The sequence below is a fragment of the Bubalus kerabau genome, chromosome 11, assembly GCF_029407905.1.
Source record: "Bubalus kerabau isolate K-KA32 ecotype Philippines breed swamp buffalo chromosome 11, PCC_UOA_SB_1v2, whole genome shotgun sequence".
NCBI lineage: Eukaryota > Metazoa > Chordata > Mammalia > Artiodactyla > Bovidae > Bubalus > Bubalus kerabau.
Window position 1 is genome coordinate 85636868 of NC_073634.1, and position 16172 is coordinate 85653039.

Genomic DNA, 16172 nt, shown 5'->3' on the forward strand with positions numbered 1-16172 from the left:
CTACATCTTAGAAGAAGAGAGAACTTAGCAGCAATGCTCTGGATCCTGAATCCTGCTGTGAGTTGTTGCTGTTGTGTTTTTCAGTTGTGAAGTCGTGTCCAACTCTTTGCAACCTCATGGACTACGGCAGGCCAGGCTTCCCTGTCCTTCGCTATATCCCAGAATTTGGTCAAACTCCTGTCCATTGAGTTGGTGATGCCAGTCAACTGTCTCATCCTCTGTTGCCCACTTTTCCTTCTGCCTTCAATCTTTCCTGTATATGGTAGTGTATATATCCCTTGCATCAGGATCTTTTCCAGTGCGTCAGCTCTTCATATCAGGTGGCCAAAGTATTGGATCTTCAGCATCGTTCTTTCCAGTGAATATTCAGGATTATTTCCTTTAGGATTGACTAGTTTGATCTCCTTGCAGTCCAAGGGACTCTCAGGAGGCTTCTCCAGCATCACAGTTGTAAAGTAAAGGAAAGGAAAGGAGATGTCCCATGGACTGTAGCCTACCAGGTTCCTCCGTCCATGGGATTTTCCAGGCAAGAATACTGGAATGGGTTGCCATTTCCTTCTCCAGGAGATCTTCCCAACCCAGGGATCAAACCCAGGTCTCCCGCATTGTAGGCAGACACTTTATCATCTAAGCCACAGGGGAGTTCTTCGGTGCTCAACCTTCTTTATGGTCCCACTCTTACATCCGTATGCTGTGAGTGGATGTGGCCAACCCTCCATCAGGACACCCTCTCCACTTTGAAATCTCTTGGTATTAGACTCCTGATTCCACCCTCCAGAGGATGGCACACACCAGACCTTCCTATCAGCAGGTACCCTAAGGCCACTGTACCCTTCAACACATCAGACCATGTAGAATTCCTTGCATAGAGCAGATTGCCCCTCTCCACTAAATGTTTGCTTATGCTGTTTCCTCTCCCAAGAATAGCCTTCCTCTTTCAGTTTCACTTATCTATTGCTAAGTAATACCTCCAAACAAGTACAATAGCTGATTTATTGGTCATGATTCTGTAAGCCTAGAATTTAGGCAGGGCTTACCTGACTGGTTCTTCTGTTCCATGCAGTATGAGCTGGGGGTCATTCCCTTGGGTACATTCAGTTGGTGGGCTGGACTGGACGGTCTGAGAAGGCTTCGCTCTCATGCCTGGTACTGCAGGGCTCCCATCCATGGGCTTGTTCTCTCCAGATGTCCATCTTAGGCTTTCCCACAGCAGGATTAATCCAGGGAAGACAGACTTCCTACACGGTAGCTGGGTTTCAAGGGAAGAGGGCCCCAAAATAGAAAGCCAAGGCTGTGTACCTTTTAAGTCAGCTGTGGAAGTAGCTCAGTGTCACTTCTGCCAAGTTCCGTTTGTCATTACAGGTCACATGACCAGCACAGCCCAGATTCATGAGGAAGAGAAATAGGCTCCACCTCTAGATGCAAGAAGGCTTCCCAGGTGGCTCAGTGGTAAAGAATCTGCCTGCCAATGCAGGAGACACAGGTTCCATCCCTGGGTTGGGAAGATCCCTTAGAGAAGGAAATGGCAACCCACTCCAGTACTGTTGCCTGGGAAAGCCTATGGACAGAGGATCCTGGTGGGCTACAGTCCATGGGGTCGCAAAGAGTCAGACACGACTTATCCACTTAACAACAGCAACAACTTAATGCAAAGAATAGTAGATAGTCTGCAATCATCTGTAGGACACCATGCCTCTCTCCTTGACAAACTCCTAATTATTATTCGGATTTAGCTAAGCTAGCAACTAGCAGCAAATCCTGCTTAATGCCAATCCCCAGCTCACAGATATTGCTAGTTTACCCCAGCGTTTATTTGTTTTCCCTTAAATTTCTGACAATAAGCCAGATATATGGCTTCCCAGAATAATGAGTCTCTTCTTAACCCTCCATGGTGGCTGGGTCATATGCTTGTGTTCTGGCCATTGGCATATAAACAGAAGTGTCATTAATGGAGTTGGTGCATCCTTCTTACTCTTGTTCCTTCCTCTTGCTGGAATAGGGATACAATGGCTAGGGCTTGAGCAGCTTTTTTGGGCCTTGGAAAGAGCCATATACGGAGGATGGCAGAACAAGAGAGAACTAGCTTGAGTTTCTGGCTCCAAGGAGCACCATACCAGCCAGAACTGACTCTAGATTTCTTACAAGAGAGAGAAATAAACACTTATCTTCTTTGTTTTGGATTTTCTCTTCCAAATGACCAAACCTAATCCTAATTTTTATACCCCCATTAGTTATCTAATGGGCTTCCCTGGTAACTCAGACGATAAAGTGTCTGCCTGCAGCGCAGGAGACCTGGGTTTGATCCCTAGGTCAGGAAGATTCCCTGGAGAAGGAAATGGCAACCCATCCAGTATTTTTGCTTGGAGAATCCCATGGACAGAGGAGCCTGGTGGGCTACAGTCCACGGGGTCGCAAAGAGTCAGACATGCCAGAGCATCTTCACTTTATTTTTTTCTTTCTTATTAGTTATCTATTGCTACAAAACAAGTGAACCCAAAATCTAGTGACTTAAAACAAGAACATTTACTATTGCTCACAGCTTCTGGGGAGTAGGAATTCGGGAGCAGCTAGACTGGGGACATCCACACAAAGCCGTTCTTTCTGTTGTAGTAAAGCTGCGCGCCTGGTTTGCAGTCATCTGAAGTCTGGGTGGGGGTGTAGGGGAAGGGCAGGCAGGGATCAGCTTGTAGAGGTCGCCAGCTCTTGTGACTCTGGAGCAGTTGGCAGGAGGCCTCTGTTCTCCATTTGGACCTCTTCCAGCAGGAAGTTGAAGGCTCTCATGCGATGACTGCTGGTGTCCCCTAAACTCCTCCCTGCTTGCCACTGAAGCCAGGGATCCTAGAAAGCAAAGCAGAGGGAGTGATAGCTTCTATAGCCTAGCCATAAAAGTCACACTATCACTACTGCCATATCTCATGGCCACAGAGGTCTAGTCAGTTGGAAACATGGGGACCAGTGGACAAGGAAGGATCATTTGGGGACCCAGTTCAGAGGCTGCCTTCCACATCCCCCTGCTTCCCTAACGGACCCCTCATCTGTTCAAGTAGCAGGTGGCCATCCCTTAACATCAGGAAAAATCCTGTTTGTACAGCATCCTGTGGGATAAATCATCTTCCTTCTAGACCAGCCTTTGTTGTCATTTGTTGGCTTAGCTTACCCTGTTATTCACAGTTTACCTAACTCAGAAAGCAGTTTGGAGACAGGAAAGGCTCATGTTTAAACATTCTCTTTTTCTCCCTCTGAATTTCCTACGGCTTCTGAGCTAAGCAACAATCATTGAATTTTATGCTTTTGTCAAAATAAGCTGTCAGAAATGGATCCAGATCTATTAGAAGGCAACATCATTCTTGCTGCCCCAGCATTCACCTTATGATGCCAGGACCAGAGGGGGCCCAGCAAACAGACATAAATCCAGAGATCTATAATTCTGTATCCCCCGAAGAAGTGGCCATAAAGTCCATCACTCCAGATATATGGAAAGGAGAAGACAAAGGGCAACTCGGATGAGTTTCAGAGGGACTGTAAAATAGAAAAAGAGATCACGCTAACTGGGTCAGTCTCATTATAAGCAAGGCAGGCAGGGACACGATTTACGCCTGGGTGCTGACTGGCCAGCAGGCATGAGCATCCGCCTCCCTCCTACCCTACCCCAACCCCTCCTGCACACCTCTACCCCCAGAACCATCACCTGTGTTCATCATCTCCTGTCGGGGATGCTGATGGCTCTTGGGGAAATGGTGCCCCACTTAGAGTCTGAGCAAGAGAACACAGCCTGGAAGGTTGTGGGTGTTTAAGAACAGACTGTGCAGCTGACAAATGTCCTGAATCCAGTTGCCCAGGATCTGCCAGGACCTGAGTTTCATTCCCTGCAAAAAAACACCCATGTTGCATCTGCAGCCAGGGGACAGGCTTGCCTTCTCAGCCCCTCTCCCAGGGTCCTCGCTTTATCTCACATTCTTCCCATCTGTGAAACTGATCACTTGTTAACAAGGTCTGTGATTGTTATTTGAAGCAGACTGAATTAAGACCACTTGCTATTTTTAAAGAGAGAGGGGTTGATAATATGGATGGTCAAGAATTCTTCAAAACGCCTGGAGAAAATAATTTTGAATATGGAAATATATCCTGCCTGGTCAAAGGTTCCCAAGATGCTGCAATAGTAAGACTGGGAATTGGTGAAGGCTGCTTCAGGTGTCACTCTGAGTAGTGATGTTCCAGTTATTGTGACTGCATAACAAAGTACCCCCAAATGTAGTGGCATAAGAGCTCCATTTATTATGCTTGTCGAGTCTATGAGTGAGGAGCCTGCATGGGCACAGAAGGGATGGCTTTTCTCTGTTCCTCAGTAACTAGCACCTCAGGTGAACAACTCCAAGGCTGGGGGTTGGAATCATTTGAAGGTTCATTCACTCACATGACATACCTGATGCTGGTAGCTTATGATGTTGGATTCATGATCTCCGAAGAAGATTTAGCTTCAGGACCAGGAACCAGTCTTGATCACTCAAGAGCTTTTATGTAGCAGAGTTATATTAAAGTAAGAGAAAGGACAGAGAAAGCTTCTGACATAGACATCAGAAGGGGGTTGGAGAGTGCCCCCCTCGCTAGTGTTAGCAAGGGAGTTATATACTTTAATTAGTTATTACAATAAGTCAAAAGGATGTCTCAAGGTTGTAAAGATCTGACTAGACTCACTCCCATAATTTACATTTCAAGATAACAGGATTAGCCAGAAGGTTTTTCAGGAAGGAGAAACTGTCCTCAAGCAGCATACATTGTTTTTATTTAATCCCTAGTATGCAGAGTACATCATGAGAAATGCTGGGATGGAAGAAACACAAGCTGGAATTAAGATTGTCAGGAGAAATATCAATAACCTCAGATATGCAGATGACACCACCCTTATGGCAGAAAGTGAAGAGGAACTCAAACGCCTCTTGATGAAGGTGAAAGTGGAGAGTGAAAAGTTGGCTTAAAGCTCAACATTCAGAAAACGAAGATCATGGCATCCAGTCCCATCACTTCATGGGAGATAGATGGGGAAACAGTGGAAACAGTGTCAGACTTTATTTTTCTGGGCTCCAAAATCACTGCAGATGGTGACTGCAGCCATGAAATTAAAAGACGCTTACTCCTTGGAAGGAAAGTTATGACCAACCTAGATAGCATATTCAAAAGCAGAGACATTACTTTGCCAACAAAGGTCCGTCTAGTCAAGGCTATGGTTTTTCCTGTGGTCATGTATGGATGTGAGAGTTCGACTGTAAAGAAGGCTGAGCGTTGAAGAATTGATGCTTTTGAACTGTGGTGTTGGAGAAGACTCTTGAGAGTCCCTTGGACTGCAAGGAAATCCAACCAGTACATTCTGAAGGAGATCAGCCCTGGGATTTCTTTGGAAAGAATGATGCTAAAGCTGAAACTCCAGTACTTTGGCCACCTCATGCGAAGAGTTGATTCATTGGAAAAGACTCTGATGCTGGGAGGGATGGGGAGCAAGAGGAGAAAGGGACAACAGAGGATGAGATGGCTGGATGGCATCACTGACTGATGGACATGAGTCTGAGTGAACTCTGGGAGTTGGTGATAGACAGGGAGGCCTGGCATGCTGAGATTCATGGGGTTGCAAAGAGTCAGACACGACTGAGCGACTGATCTGATCTAACAGAGTTTAAACTGAGTTAGACCTTTCCTGGTGGCTCAGATGGTAAAGTGTCTGCCTACAATGCGGGAGATCTGGGTTGAATCCCTGGGTCGGGAAGATCTCCTGCAGAAGGAAATGGCAATCCACTCCAGTATTCTTGCCTGGAAAATCCCATGGATGGAAGAACCTGGTAGGCTATAGTCCATGGGATCACAAAGAGTCGGACATGACTGAGCGACTTTCTTTCACTTTCTTTCTTTCACAGAGTTTAAATTGAGTTGTGTAATCATCCGTTCCAGGCTTAAAGAAAAAAAAAAAAAAAAAAAAAAAACCCAAACACATTTTATGTTAATAAGACCAAGGAATGTAGAGAAAAAAAAAAAAAAATTGTCCTTTCCTCCTCCTTGAGAATTCCACACCCCTATCTCCTCCTCGAGAACCCCAACCCCTCTCTCCTTGGGGACTCCTGGGCTTCTTATCAACCTGCCTAGGAAGCAATGCTTATGTCACAACAGCCCCAGCTGGGGCCGTTGGCCAGTGGTGGCCCCTCCACGTGGCCTGGGCTTTCTCACAACATAGTGGTTGTATTCCAAAGGCAGCATCCCATGGACCATGTGGTCTTTATTGACCAAGCTTCAGAGGCTTAGCAGCATCACTTCCTCCTCATTGTACTAACTGAGTCAGTTACAAAGGCCTGCCAGGTTCAAGGAAATCATAGACCCCACCCCTTAAAGGGGGAAGGTCAGCATCTCCTTGTAAGCCCAGCACGTGGACAGGCCACGCATTTGTGTGGCCATGTATTAGAGTTCTTCAGAGAAACAGAACCAATAGGAGGTGTGTATGTGGGAAAGAGATTTATTTTAAGACACTCCTCATGCCATTATGCGGGTTGGCAAGGTCAGAATCTACAGGGTGGGCTTTCAGACAGGAGAGTCAGGAGTTGCCAGTAATGCAGTTGAAGTCCAAAGGCTGTCTGCCAGCAGTTTCCTCTTGTTTGAGGGAGGTCTGCCTTTTGTTCTATCGAGGCCTTCAACTGCTTGGATGAGTCTCAACTTTATCCAGATGTATTGACACATAGAATTAACCATCACAATTCCATCCTTTGTCAATCTGGCACCCACCCATGTGCATGCTAAGTCTCTTCAGTTGTGTCCAACTCACCCATAGCCATCTCCCTAAATCACACTTAATCGCAAAATAAAGATGACAACAAGGTCATACATCTATGTAACATGATACAACTGTCCTGTGTACAACTGAAATACTTTCCTCAGGGGATGGTGCAAGGTCCTTGCATGAAGTTTACTCTTCTTGATATCTTGTTACTTGAATGATGTAAAGTTATCAATACTTAAATACTATGACATAAAATAAAAACATCTTACATGATAAAGGGATAAGAAAGGGGATGAAATAAAGCTATTTGCTTTGTGTGTGTGTGTGTGTGTATGTAAATATATACATATATATGTATCTTTATGAACCACAAATTCATAACAGAATAGGAAAGGAATACTCATGACAATTGTAGTCCACATTTCTGAAAGTGGACACGTAACCAAGCAGGACCTGTGAGCCCTTCCCCGGAGCAAGCTCTTTCCCCAAATTCTGTCTGGTAGCTCCTCTCTGAAATAGCCAGATAATAGTATCTCAGGCATGTTTCCTGGGGTTTCCCTGGTGGCTCAGCTGGTAAAGAATCCGCCTGCAGTGCATCATCTTTGACATCATCAATCCTTAGGCGCCAGTAGGTCTGGGGGAGGCATGCTCATGACCGTCAACTTACTACTTTCTTCCATTTGGTGGGAGCTTTTAGCAGCTGAAAAACTCAGGAAAGTGAAAGTGTTAGTCACTCAGTTCTGTCCTGACTGTTTGTGACTTCATGAACCGCAGCCCACCAGGCTCCTCTGTCCATGGAATTCTCCAGGCAAGCATACTGGAGTGGGTTGCCATTTCCTCCTCCAGGGGATCTTCCCAACAGAAGGATCAAACCTGTTTCTCCTGCACTGGGAGGGGGATTCTTTACCATTGGGCCAGCTGGGAAGCCTGCCCTCACCTGGAGGGCTTGTTAAAATGCAGACATGGGGCGATCCTCCCCAGAGTTTCTGATTATTTAGGCCTGGGGTTAAACCTATCTCTTGCATTTCTGACAAGTTCCTAGGCAGATGTTGCAGCTGCTGACTGGGGACTATGGTCTGAGAACCACTGTTGTGGATAAAACAGATTTTAAGCAAGACAGTGATGTGACAAGATTTTTGTGTATCTCTTTCAGTGATTTTGTGAAGTCTAGGTTTGTGTAATGGCACCCCACTCCAGTACTGTTGCCTGGAAAATCCCATGGATGGAGGAGCCTGGTAGGCTGCAGTCCATGGGGTCGCTAAGAGTCGGACACGACTGAGCAACTTCACTTTCACTTTCCACTTTCATGCATTGGAGAAGGAAATGGCAACCCACTCCAGTGTTCTTGCCTGGAGAATCCCATAGATGGAGTAGCTTGGTAGGCTGCAGTCCATGGGGTCACTCAGAGTTGGACACAACTGAAGGGACTTAGCAGCAGCAGCAGCAGGTTTGTGTAGGCTCCATTAACAGGCTTTCAGTTACATAAAATGTAACTGAAAGTTGAATGAGGACAAAGAAAGTATGTCTGACTGGAAATGACAGGTTAGAGAAATGTCTTTAAACTCTCCAAGCTTGATGGGGCACTGGATTTGATTGGGGTGGGGGAGGAGGGGAGAGAGGAAGAAGAGTAAATGAGAGAGAATTTCTGTGTTTTTTTTTTTTTTAATTTTTATTAATTTCTGTTTTCCCTGATAGAGAGGAGAAGGGGGCTCTTTTGCAAATGTTTGTCCTGCTGTTGGGGAAATAGAAGGAGGCAGGGAACGTCTCTTGTATTTCCTTCTTCTCAGTTGCTTTTAGCTCAAAATAATCCTTATGCCAAAGTGGCATATTTTGGGGTGGTATATTCTAGTCTCCTGTAAATGCTTGGACAGCTTAGAAGAGGGTGGAATTAGAAGCCAATTTGCAGTAGGTTAAGGGCTAAATGGGAAGTGAGCGTTTGCTGTGGGCATAGTGAGAGGCTGCAATGAAGAAGCTGAGCAAAAATTAGGTGTGGATGTGGCATGAAAGAATGACTTTATGTTTTAACCCTAATCATAAAAGAAACCTAAGAGCGGTTGTAGGCTAAAGAAAAGTAGCCATTAATGAAGGTGTTAGGTAGTTAGAATAGGGAAAAGGAGTCCAAAATGGCGGTGGCTAAAAGACAAGGAAGGGAAAAGCCCACGAAAATAAAACAAAGGAAGGTCTGAGGACTGGAGTGAAGACCTCAGGTAGAACAAACCGCACTCCTGGCTAAGCCCAATTTACATAGGGCAGGCCCAGGGGGAGGAAAAAACATATAAAAGGAGGAGCCAAAGTGCTTGCTCTCCGTCTCTCTCCCGTGTGCGTAAGCTCCCCCCTCCTCCACATGCTGGGGCGCTCTTCTCTTGGTGTCTTTGGGTCGACATGCCCTCATTCCATCAACATGCCCTCATGCCTCAAAGATGGATTTTCCTGCTATCTTCTAAATAAAATAGAGCTGTAACACAGAGCTGTAACACTGATTTGTCTAAGAGCTATAACACAGTCCATTCAAGACCTGAGAGCTATAACACGGTCTGTCCAAGACCTGAGAGCTGTGACGCGCCGAGGGCTTTAATGTCCGTCACTCCAAATCTTTGTTGTGACGAGACAAAACTGAGGAGTGTACGCTCACCTGACAAAGGGAACGAGGAAAGATGAGGATACCCTCAAATTAAGCCCAGGTTCAGAAAACAAGGGCTTCCCTGAGGATAAAGCGTCTGCCTGCAATGCAGGAGACCTGGGTTCAATCCCTGGGTTGGGAAGATCCCCTGGAGAAGGAAATGGCAACCCACTACAGTATTCTTGCCTGGAGAATCCCATGGACAGAGGAGCCTGGCAGGCTACAGTACATGGGGTCGCAAAGAGTCGGACAGGACTGAGCTACTTCACTCTTGCTTTCAGAGAACAAAGAAGGAATTACAGTGGATAAAGGGATTTGATCAGGAGAAAGACAAACTATATCTCTTTGCCATGGAGATTTCCCCCGCACACCTGGCAGTCTGCTGTGACAATGGTGTCCAGATGTAGCCCTTGATCAATTTCACACTCTGACATCCAGTCCTAGGCTGACAGAGACTCGACCTCAGGTGAGAGTTCAAGGGTGAACAAGCCATTGGCCCAGGCTGACTCAACTTCTTATCTTCCGTAAAGGTTGAAGTTTCCTGGTTTTAAAATACAGCATAAATGTGCTGCTGGAAAGTTTCCTCTAAAAGCATAGTGATTTGGGCATAGCTTGTGTGCTCTGTCGACTGAAAAAAATGCACAAGCTAATATTTGAGAATTATGTTTTATTTGGCAGACTTGCTGGAGACTTAAGCCTGGGAGATAGCCTCTCACGTAGCTCTGAGGGACTGCTCTGAAGCATAAAGAAGCCAGGATATACAGAAGTTTTTGCAACAAAATCCTAGAGGTTGGAACACCAAAATATTAAGGTTAACTAAAGAAAAAACAAACATTCTCAAGTTAGAGCTTTCTACAAATGAGAAAATACTGGAGTCTGGGCTCATTGAAACCACTCCTTTGATATGCACCTTAACTATTCAGGGCCAGTATCCTGTTACTTTTCATCCTGAATCCCCTAAGGGTGCACATTCTGGGACACCTACAGTAGCTGATGACTCAATGGCCACAACATCCTTTGTATACTGATATGGCATCTGAGATACTTTGTTCATATTCTCCAAGTCAGGCTTCAACAGTAAGTGAACCGTGAACTTCCAGATGTTCAAGCTGGATTTGGAAAAAGCAGAGGAATCAGAGATCAAATCGCCAACATCTACTGGCTCATCGAAAAAGCAAGAGTTCCAAAAAAATATCTACTTCTGCTTTATTGACTATGCCAAAGCCTTTGTCTGTGTGGACCACAACAAACTGTGGAAAATTCTTCAAGAGATGGGAATACCAGACCACCTGACCTGCCTCCTGAGAAATCTGTATGCAGGTTAGGAAACAACAGTTAGAACTGGACATGAAACAACAGACTGGTTCCAAATAGGGAAAGGAGTATGTCAAGGCTGTATATTGTCATCCTGCTTGTTTAGCTTATATGCAGAGTACATCATGAGAAACACTGGGCTGGATGAACACAAACTGGAATCAAGATAGCTGGGAGAAATATCAATAATGTCAGATATGCAGATGACACCACCCTTATGGCAGAAAGTGAAGAAGAACTAAAGAGCCTCTTGATAAAAGTGAAAGAGGAGAGTGAAAAAGTTGGCTTAAAGCTCAACATTCAGAAAACTAAGATCATGGCATCTGGTCCCATCACTTCATAGCAAATAGATGGAGAAACAGTGACAGACTTTGTTTTTTTGGGCTCCCAAATCACTGCAGATGGTGACTGCAGCCATGAAATTAAAAGACGCTTGCTCCTTGGAAGAAAAGTTATGACCAACCTAGACAGCATATTAAAAAGCAGAGATATGACTTTGCCAACAAAGGTCTGTCTAATCAAGGCTATGGTTTTTCCAGCAGTCATGTATGGATGTGAGAGTTGGACTATAAACAAAGCTGAGCACCAAAGAATTGATGCTTTTGAACTGTGGTGTTGGAGAAGACTCTTGAGAGTCCCTTGGACTGCAAGGAGATCCAACCAGTCCATCTTAAAGGAAATCAGTCCTGAGCATTCACTGATGGTGAAGCTGAAACTCTAATACTTTTGCCACCTGATGCGAAGAACTGACTCACTGGAAAAGACCCTGATGCTGGGAAAGATTGAAGGCAGGAGGAGAAGGGGATGACAGAGGATGAGATGGTTGGATGGCATCACTGACTCGATGGACATGAGTTTGAGTAAACTCTGGGAGTTGGGGATGGACAGGGAGGCCTGGCGTGCTGCAGTCCATGGGGTGGCAAAGAGTTGGACATGACTGAGCGACTGAACTGAACTGATTCTTTGTTCATAACTGTTTCAGCAGCTTGGCATTTTTTTAAGCCATAATTGTGATATTGACATCCAAAGGAAATCAATGTCAAGAGAGGATGATTCAGGTTTTGAACACAATTTCCCAGGTTTGTGCTCTCAGAGGGCCTTCTGGAGGCTGGGCTGCTTCCAGAGGGGGATGTGGAAAGCTTCTACCTTCCTATGTGATTCCCCTCTCTCATTTCTTGTGTTCTCTGGGGCTTCTCCACTGGACCTCTATCTCTAGCAGGGTCGCTTGGCCTTCATAGCAGCTCAGAAATTCAACAGGGATGAAAGGGAAGCTGCTTGTCCTCATATACAAAGGGAACCACTCACAGGCTTAGCACAGATTGAGAAGGAGGGGGCTTGCTCTATCAAAGCACGTGATTAATTCCTCATCAGCTTCATTGAGTACTTGTTCTCTAGGTTACCGTTTCCACTGTAGATTTTCATCACAGGCAACTCAGGTACAGACTGAAGGACTTGACCATAATTTCATTACGACTGTAGTAAGGAAAACAATCAGAGCTCACAAGTGATCTGTTCATTGAGAGAAATTTTCCCTGAGTCTATATTATTTTGTTGGAGGAAAAGAAATGATTTCTTAAAGTTACAATCTCTCTTTTAAGCAAAAAGGGTTAATCTGTAACAGTTTCAACCTAACCATGAATAATTCATGCAGTCAATAAAAATGTATTCAGAGCTTTCCTTCAAGCTGGGTTCACAGAGATTAAAAAGCCATTGTCCCTGTCCACAAAGAAATACAGCACTTTGGTTTTGTAGTTGCCTTTTGAATTTTTGAATTGTTGGTGTTATTTGAGACTCCCTAGGCGTCCACAGTCTGTGGGCATGAATGGTAGTCATCGTTGGAACACGGAATGCTGTAATTTCACTGGTTTTGTTCCCAGCTGGTGACATGGGACCCTCCGTCATTTGTAAGCTCCTTACCATACACTTCCGGAGAGCCCCAGAGGCATCTTCTACATGTTGGCACATGAGTCCTTTCCTTTTGGATTCTGCCAGTCACCTCCCCTTGGGGCCATTGTTGATCTGCTGTCTGTGGTCTATGCGCCCGTGAACTGCACAGGCTGAGTTGCTTTTGGCAAAGCTGGGGAGAATGTCTTCCTCTTTGTGTTTCCCTCTATGGGGTTCAGAGTCTCTCATTTCAGGCAGATTTTTTCAGAGAAGGCATCCTGAAAGAATCCCACAAACACCAAGTGCCCTTGCTAAAATATAAAAGCAAATACATAAGGTTTAAAATGGATGGATGAGTTTGTCAGAAAGTACAGGAAAGCCAGAGTCCTGGCAATAGGCAGGACTATAATAGGCAGGACGGAAGAAGCAAGCAGTAAAGTCACCAGCTGCTTTAGGGGTGGAGCTCTGATTTCAAGGCTGACACAGAGATGGTTGGGATGGAGTGGTGGGGCTGGGGTCAAAGCCTTGGGCCTGTGAAAGGAGGGGAGTTGGATCACTGATTCCCTTGCAAAAAGGTGGGATCCACGAAGAGCTACACAATTAAAAATACGTCTCATAAAACAGAAAAGTGAAAGTTGTTCAGTCATGTCCGTCTCTTTGCGACCCCATGGACTATATAGTCCATTGAATTCTCCAGGCCAGATAACTGGAGTGGGTAGCCTTTCCCTTCTCCAGGGAATCTTCCCAACCTGGGGACTGAACCCAGGTCTCCCACATTGCAGATGGATTCTTTACCAGCTGAGTCGCAAGGGAAGAAGCAGACAGCAAATAAACTTGCTTGCCCAACCTGGAATATGAGTAGACATGAAGGTGTCTTTTGAGAAATTGTGACTACAGCCTGACCTTCTTGTAAATTTGGGTCACATTAGTTGTAACATCTGAAACAGAGATTCTTAAACCAAACCCAAGTCTCACAGGTGCCTTGTAAAAGTGAGGGCAAGACTTCCCAGAGGGAAGGCACCCTGTAACCCAGGCCTCAAAAAATGCTCACAGGTTATATTCCAAAGCACATGAGTGAACAATCACACTCACATACATACACACACTACATAAAGAAACAAGCCACCATAAGCAAGACTCAGCAGGAAGAAAACATCTTTAAAGACTTCAGGTATTAGAAATACCAGGTATCAGGTAGAGAATTTGAATTATGCTTGATGTATTTCTAAAAGTAGGAACTGAAATATAAATAAGAAATAACCAGCTAACAAAATGACCACCATACTTGGACTCTCCCTCCTATATCCCTTGACTGTGCCATCAAAAATTGTAGATTTACATTTTTCCCCAAAATTTTATTATGAAAGTTTTCACATATAGTCAAGTTGAAAGAGTTTTACAGTGTGCACTCATGTAACCACCACCAAGATCCTATCATCAGTATTTCCTTGCTTGTTTTATGACATATCTTTCCATTTATTCATCTAGTCTATCCATTAATTCATCTTACTTTCTGAGGCTTCCAAGCATATTACAGATCATTTACCTTTGTTTTTAAGCCAAATAAAACAAAAGAGCTAGTCTTAGTAATATGTCAATAGTTGATTAATTTACCAATGTATTTTTTTAATCAAATTTTTGCTCATCTCTTGCTGACTGCTCATTTTTGCATTTCTCACTGCGTGTGCCTCTGGTAAGGCTTATTCCCCAGCTTGTTCCCTATGATTTGTGAGTGAGGAAAACTGGGGGAAAGGGCCTGTGTGAATTGTGCAGTGAATTAGAGTAAATGAGCTTTAAGCGAGGGGCTGGCGATTTCTTCTTAGCTAATACCATACTTGAACTTTATGACGTCTATTTGCCTGCCAAGAGCCATTATGGCAATCTTAGAATATTTATAGAAGGATTGACTGGGATTCTTCAGGCTTTCTGGAGGAAATAGAATGTCTTGGTTTGCTCTGTATAGTATTTTATCATTATGATTATAATTTACTCTCTTCATAAAAAGCTACCATTTAATACATAAAGAGTTTACTGTTCAATCAAGTACGGATGTATGACATCTATAAGAGGTGGCATTTAAATGTCCAAATTCAATTTTACTGTGCAATTTCAAAGTTAAATGGAAGCAGTTTCATCTGGTGAACTAACCTATGAGGTCTCTAATAGGCAGAAGTGTAAAGGGTTAAAGGAAGATCATTAATGACTTCTGGCTTCATAGGCTTTTTAGCTGATGGGAATTAACCTGCTGAGCTCCTACAAAATGAACCTATCACTTAATAATAGCTCTACCTGGAAGAATTAAGAGGAGAAAAATGATTCCTTCATGTGAGATGTTGCTAAGTAATTTTTGTCTGATTCTAAGACAGAAATGTCTCTGGCCATCAAGAAAGAAGAGGAGAATATTTTAGTTCAGTTGAGGTGCAGTCAATACATTGTGAGGATGGGAAGAAGTGGGGAAAATTGTGTCATTTTTTTACCTTGTCATTAGAACCTTATAAAAACATCAGTTATTTCTTTTTAAAATGGATATATCACAATACCTTCTCCATTCGTAATTTGAACATTAGACAAAAACTGTGTTTCAGTTCTGGCTCCATTACTATTTGTGTGGAACCTTGTTTTGGTGACAATGATTCAGAGCCTGAGTTTCTTCATTCATAGGGAGAGTAACCCCTTCCTTGCAGTGCTGTAAAGAGGAACAGTGATAAGGTTTAACAAAGTACCTGCCTCAATGCTTGGAGCAGAGTAAATACACACAATATATCCACCATTATTATTATTATGCCTATTTTTGAATTGTCTCGATTTTTTTCATTGTTATCTTCTTAAGTAGTTCACAGAATTGCCATTTGTGTTGGTTATTTGGAAAACATGATTTTTCCCTTGAGAATGACTTTTTTATGGGCTAAAATATCTTTAAACCAGCCAGAAATTTTAGCTAAATTAAGTTGTTATATGGCCATGGTAATACATGGCAACCAAACTCTTATGTATGATATAGTTAACATCTTGCCTTGTGGCTCAGATGGTAGAGAATCTGTGTGCAATGCGGGAGACCTGGGTTCGATCCCTGGATTGGGAAGATCCCCTGGAGGAGGGCATGGCAACGCACTCCAGTGTTCTTGCCTGGAGAATGCCACGGACAGAGGAGCCTGGAGGACTATACAGCCCATGGGTTGCAGAGTCCGATATGAATGAACGACTAACACTTCACTTAAAACACACACACACACACACACACACACACGCACACACACACACAAGACATTTTAACACGTCATCCCTGATAGAACAGGCTGATAATACTCCTGTCCCACTTGTTGGTACTTCTGGTCATCCAGGACAGTTCATATCCACTTTCCACCACCTAAATGCTTCCTGTGATGTTCTGTGGTGTGAAGAAAGGAATGCATAACCAAGACCTGAACAACTGTGTTTGAATTTTGGCTCTGTTGTGACCTTGAAGTTCTCTGAGTTTTCATCTCAGAAGAAATGGGATCTGATTATCTCCCCAGAATTTCTGTTTATCCACATCAGCAGTAGCTGTGAGGATGAAAGGGCTCTGTAACCCATGAATACTATCAATGTATTCATTGA

General features: G+C 44.1%; 1 protein-coding gene and 1 long non-coding RNA gene across 2 annotated transcripts in view; both read right to left on the bottom strand.

The window, feature by feature from the left end:
* DDX1 (DEAD-box helicase 1) overlaps nt 1-1189 on the bottom strand; it is a 40072-nt gene extending 38883 nt beyond the window's left edge. The window contains exon 1 of the mRNA XM_055540890.1: nt 1038-1189. Within this exon, the coding sequence (XP_055396865.1) occupies nt 1038-1080 (43 nt within the window). The 5' untranslated portion in view covers nt 1081-1189. The remainder of the gene's footprint in view (nt 1-1037) is intronic.
* Nucleotides 1190-2426: 1237 nt separating this feature from the next.
* On the bottom strand, nt 2427-3996 carry LOC129622533 (uncharacterized). Its single transcript, XR_008700043.1, has 2 exons — nt 3689-3996; nt 2427-2838 (listed from the first exon to the last, which is right to left on the bottom strand). It is a non-coding gene; the product is annotated as an uncharacterized LOC129622533 (long non-coding RNA).
* Nucleotides 3997-16172: the final 12176 nt, after the last annotated feature.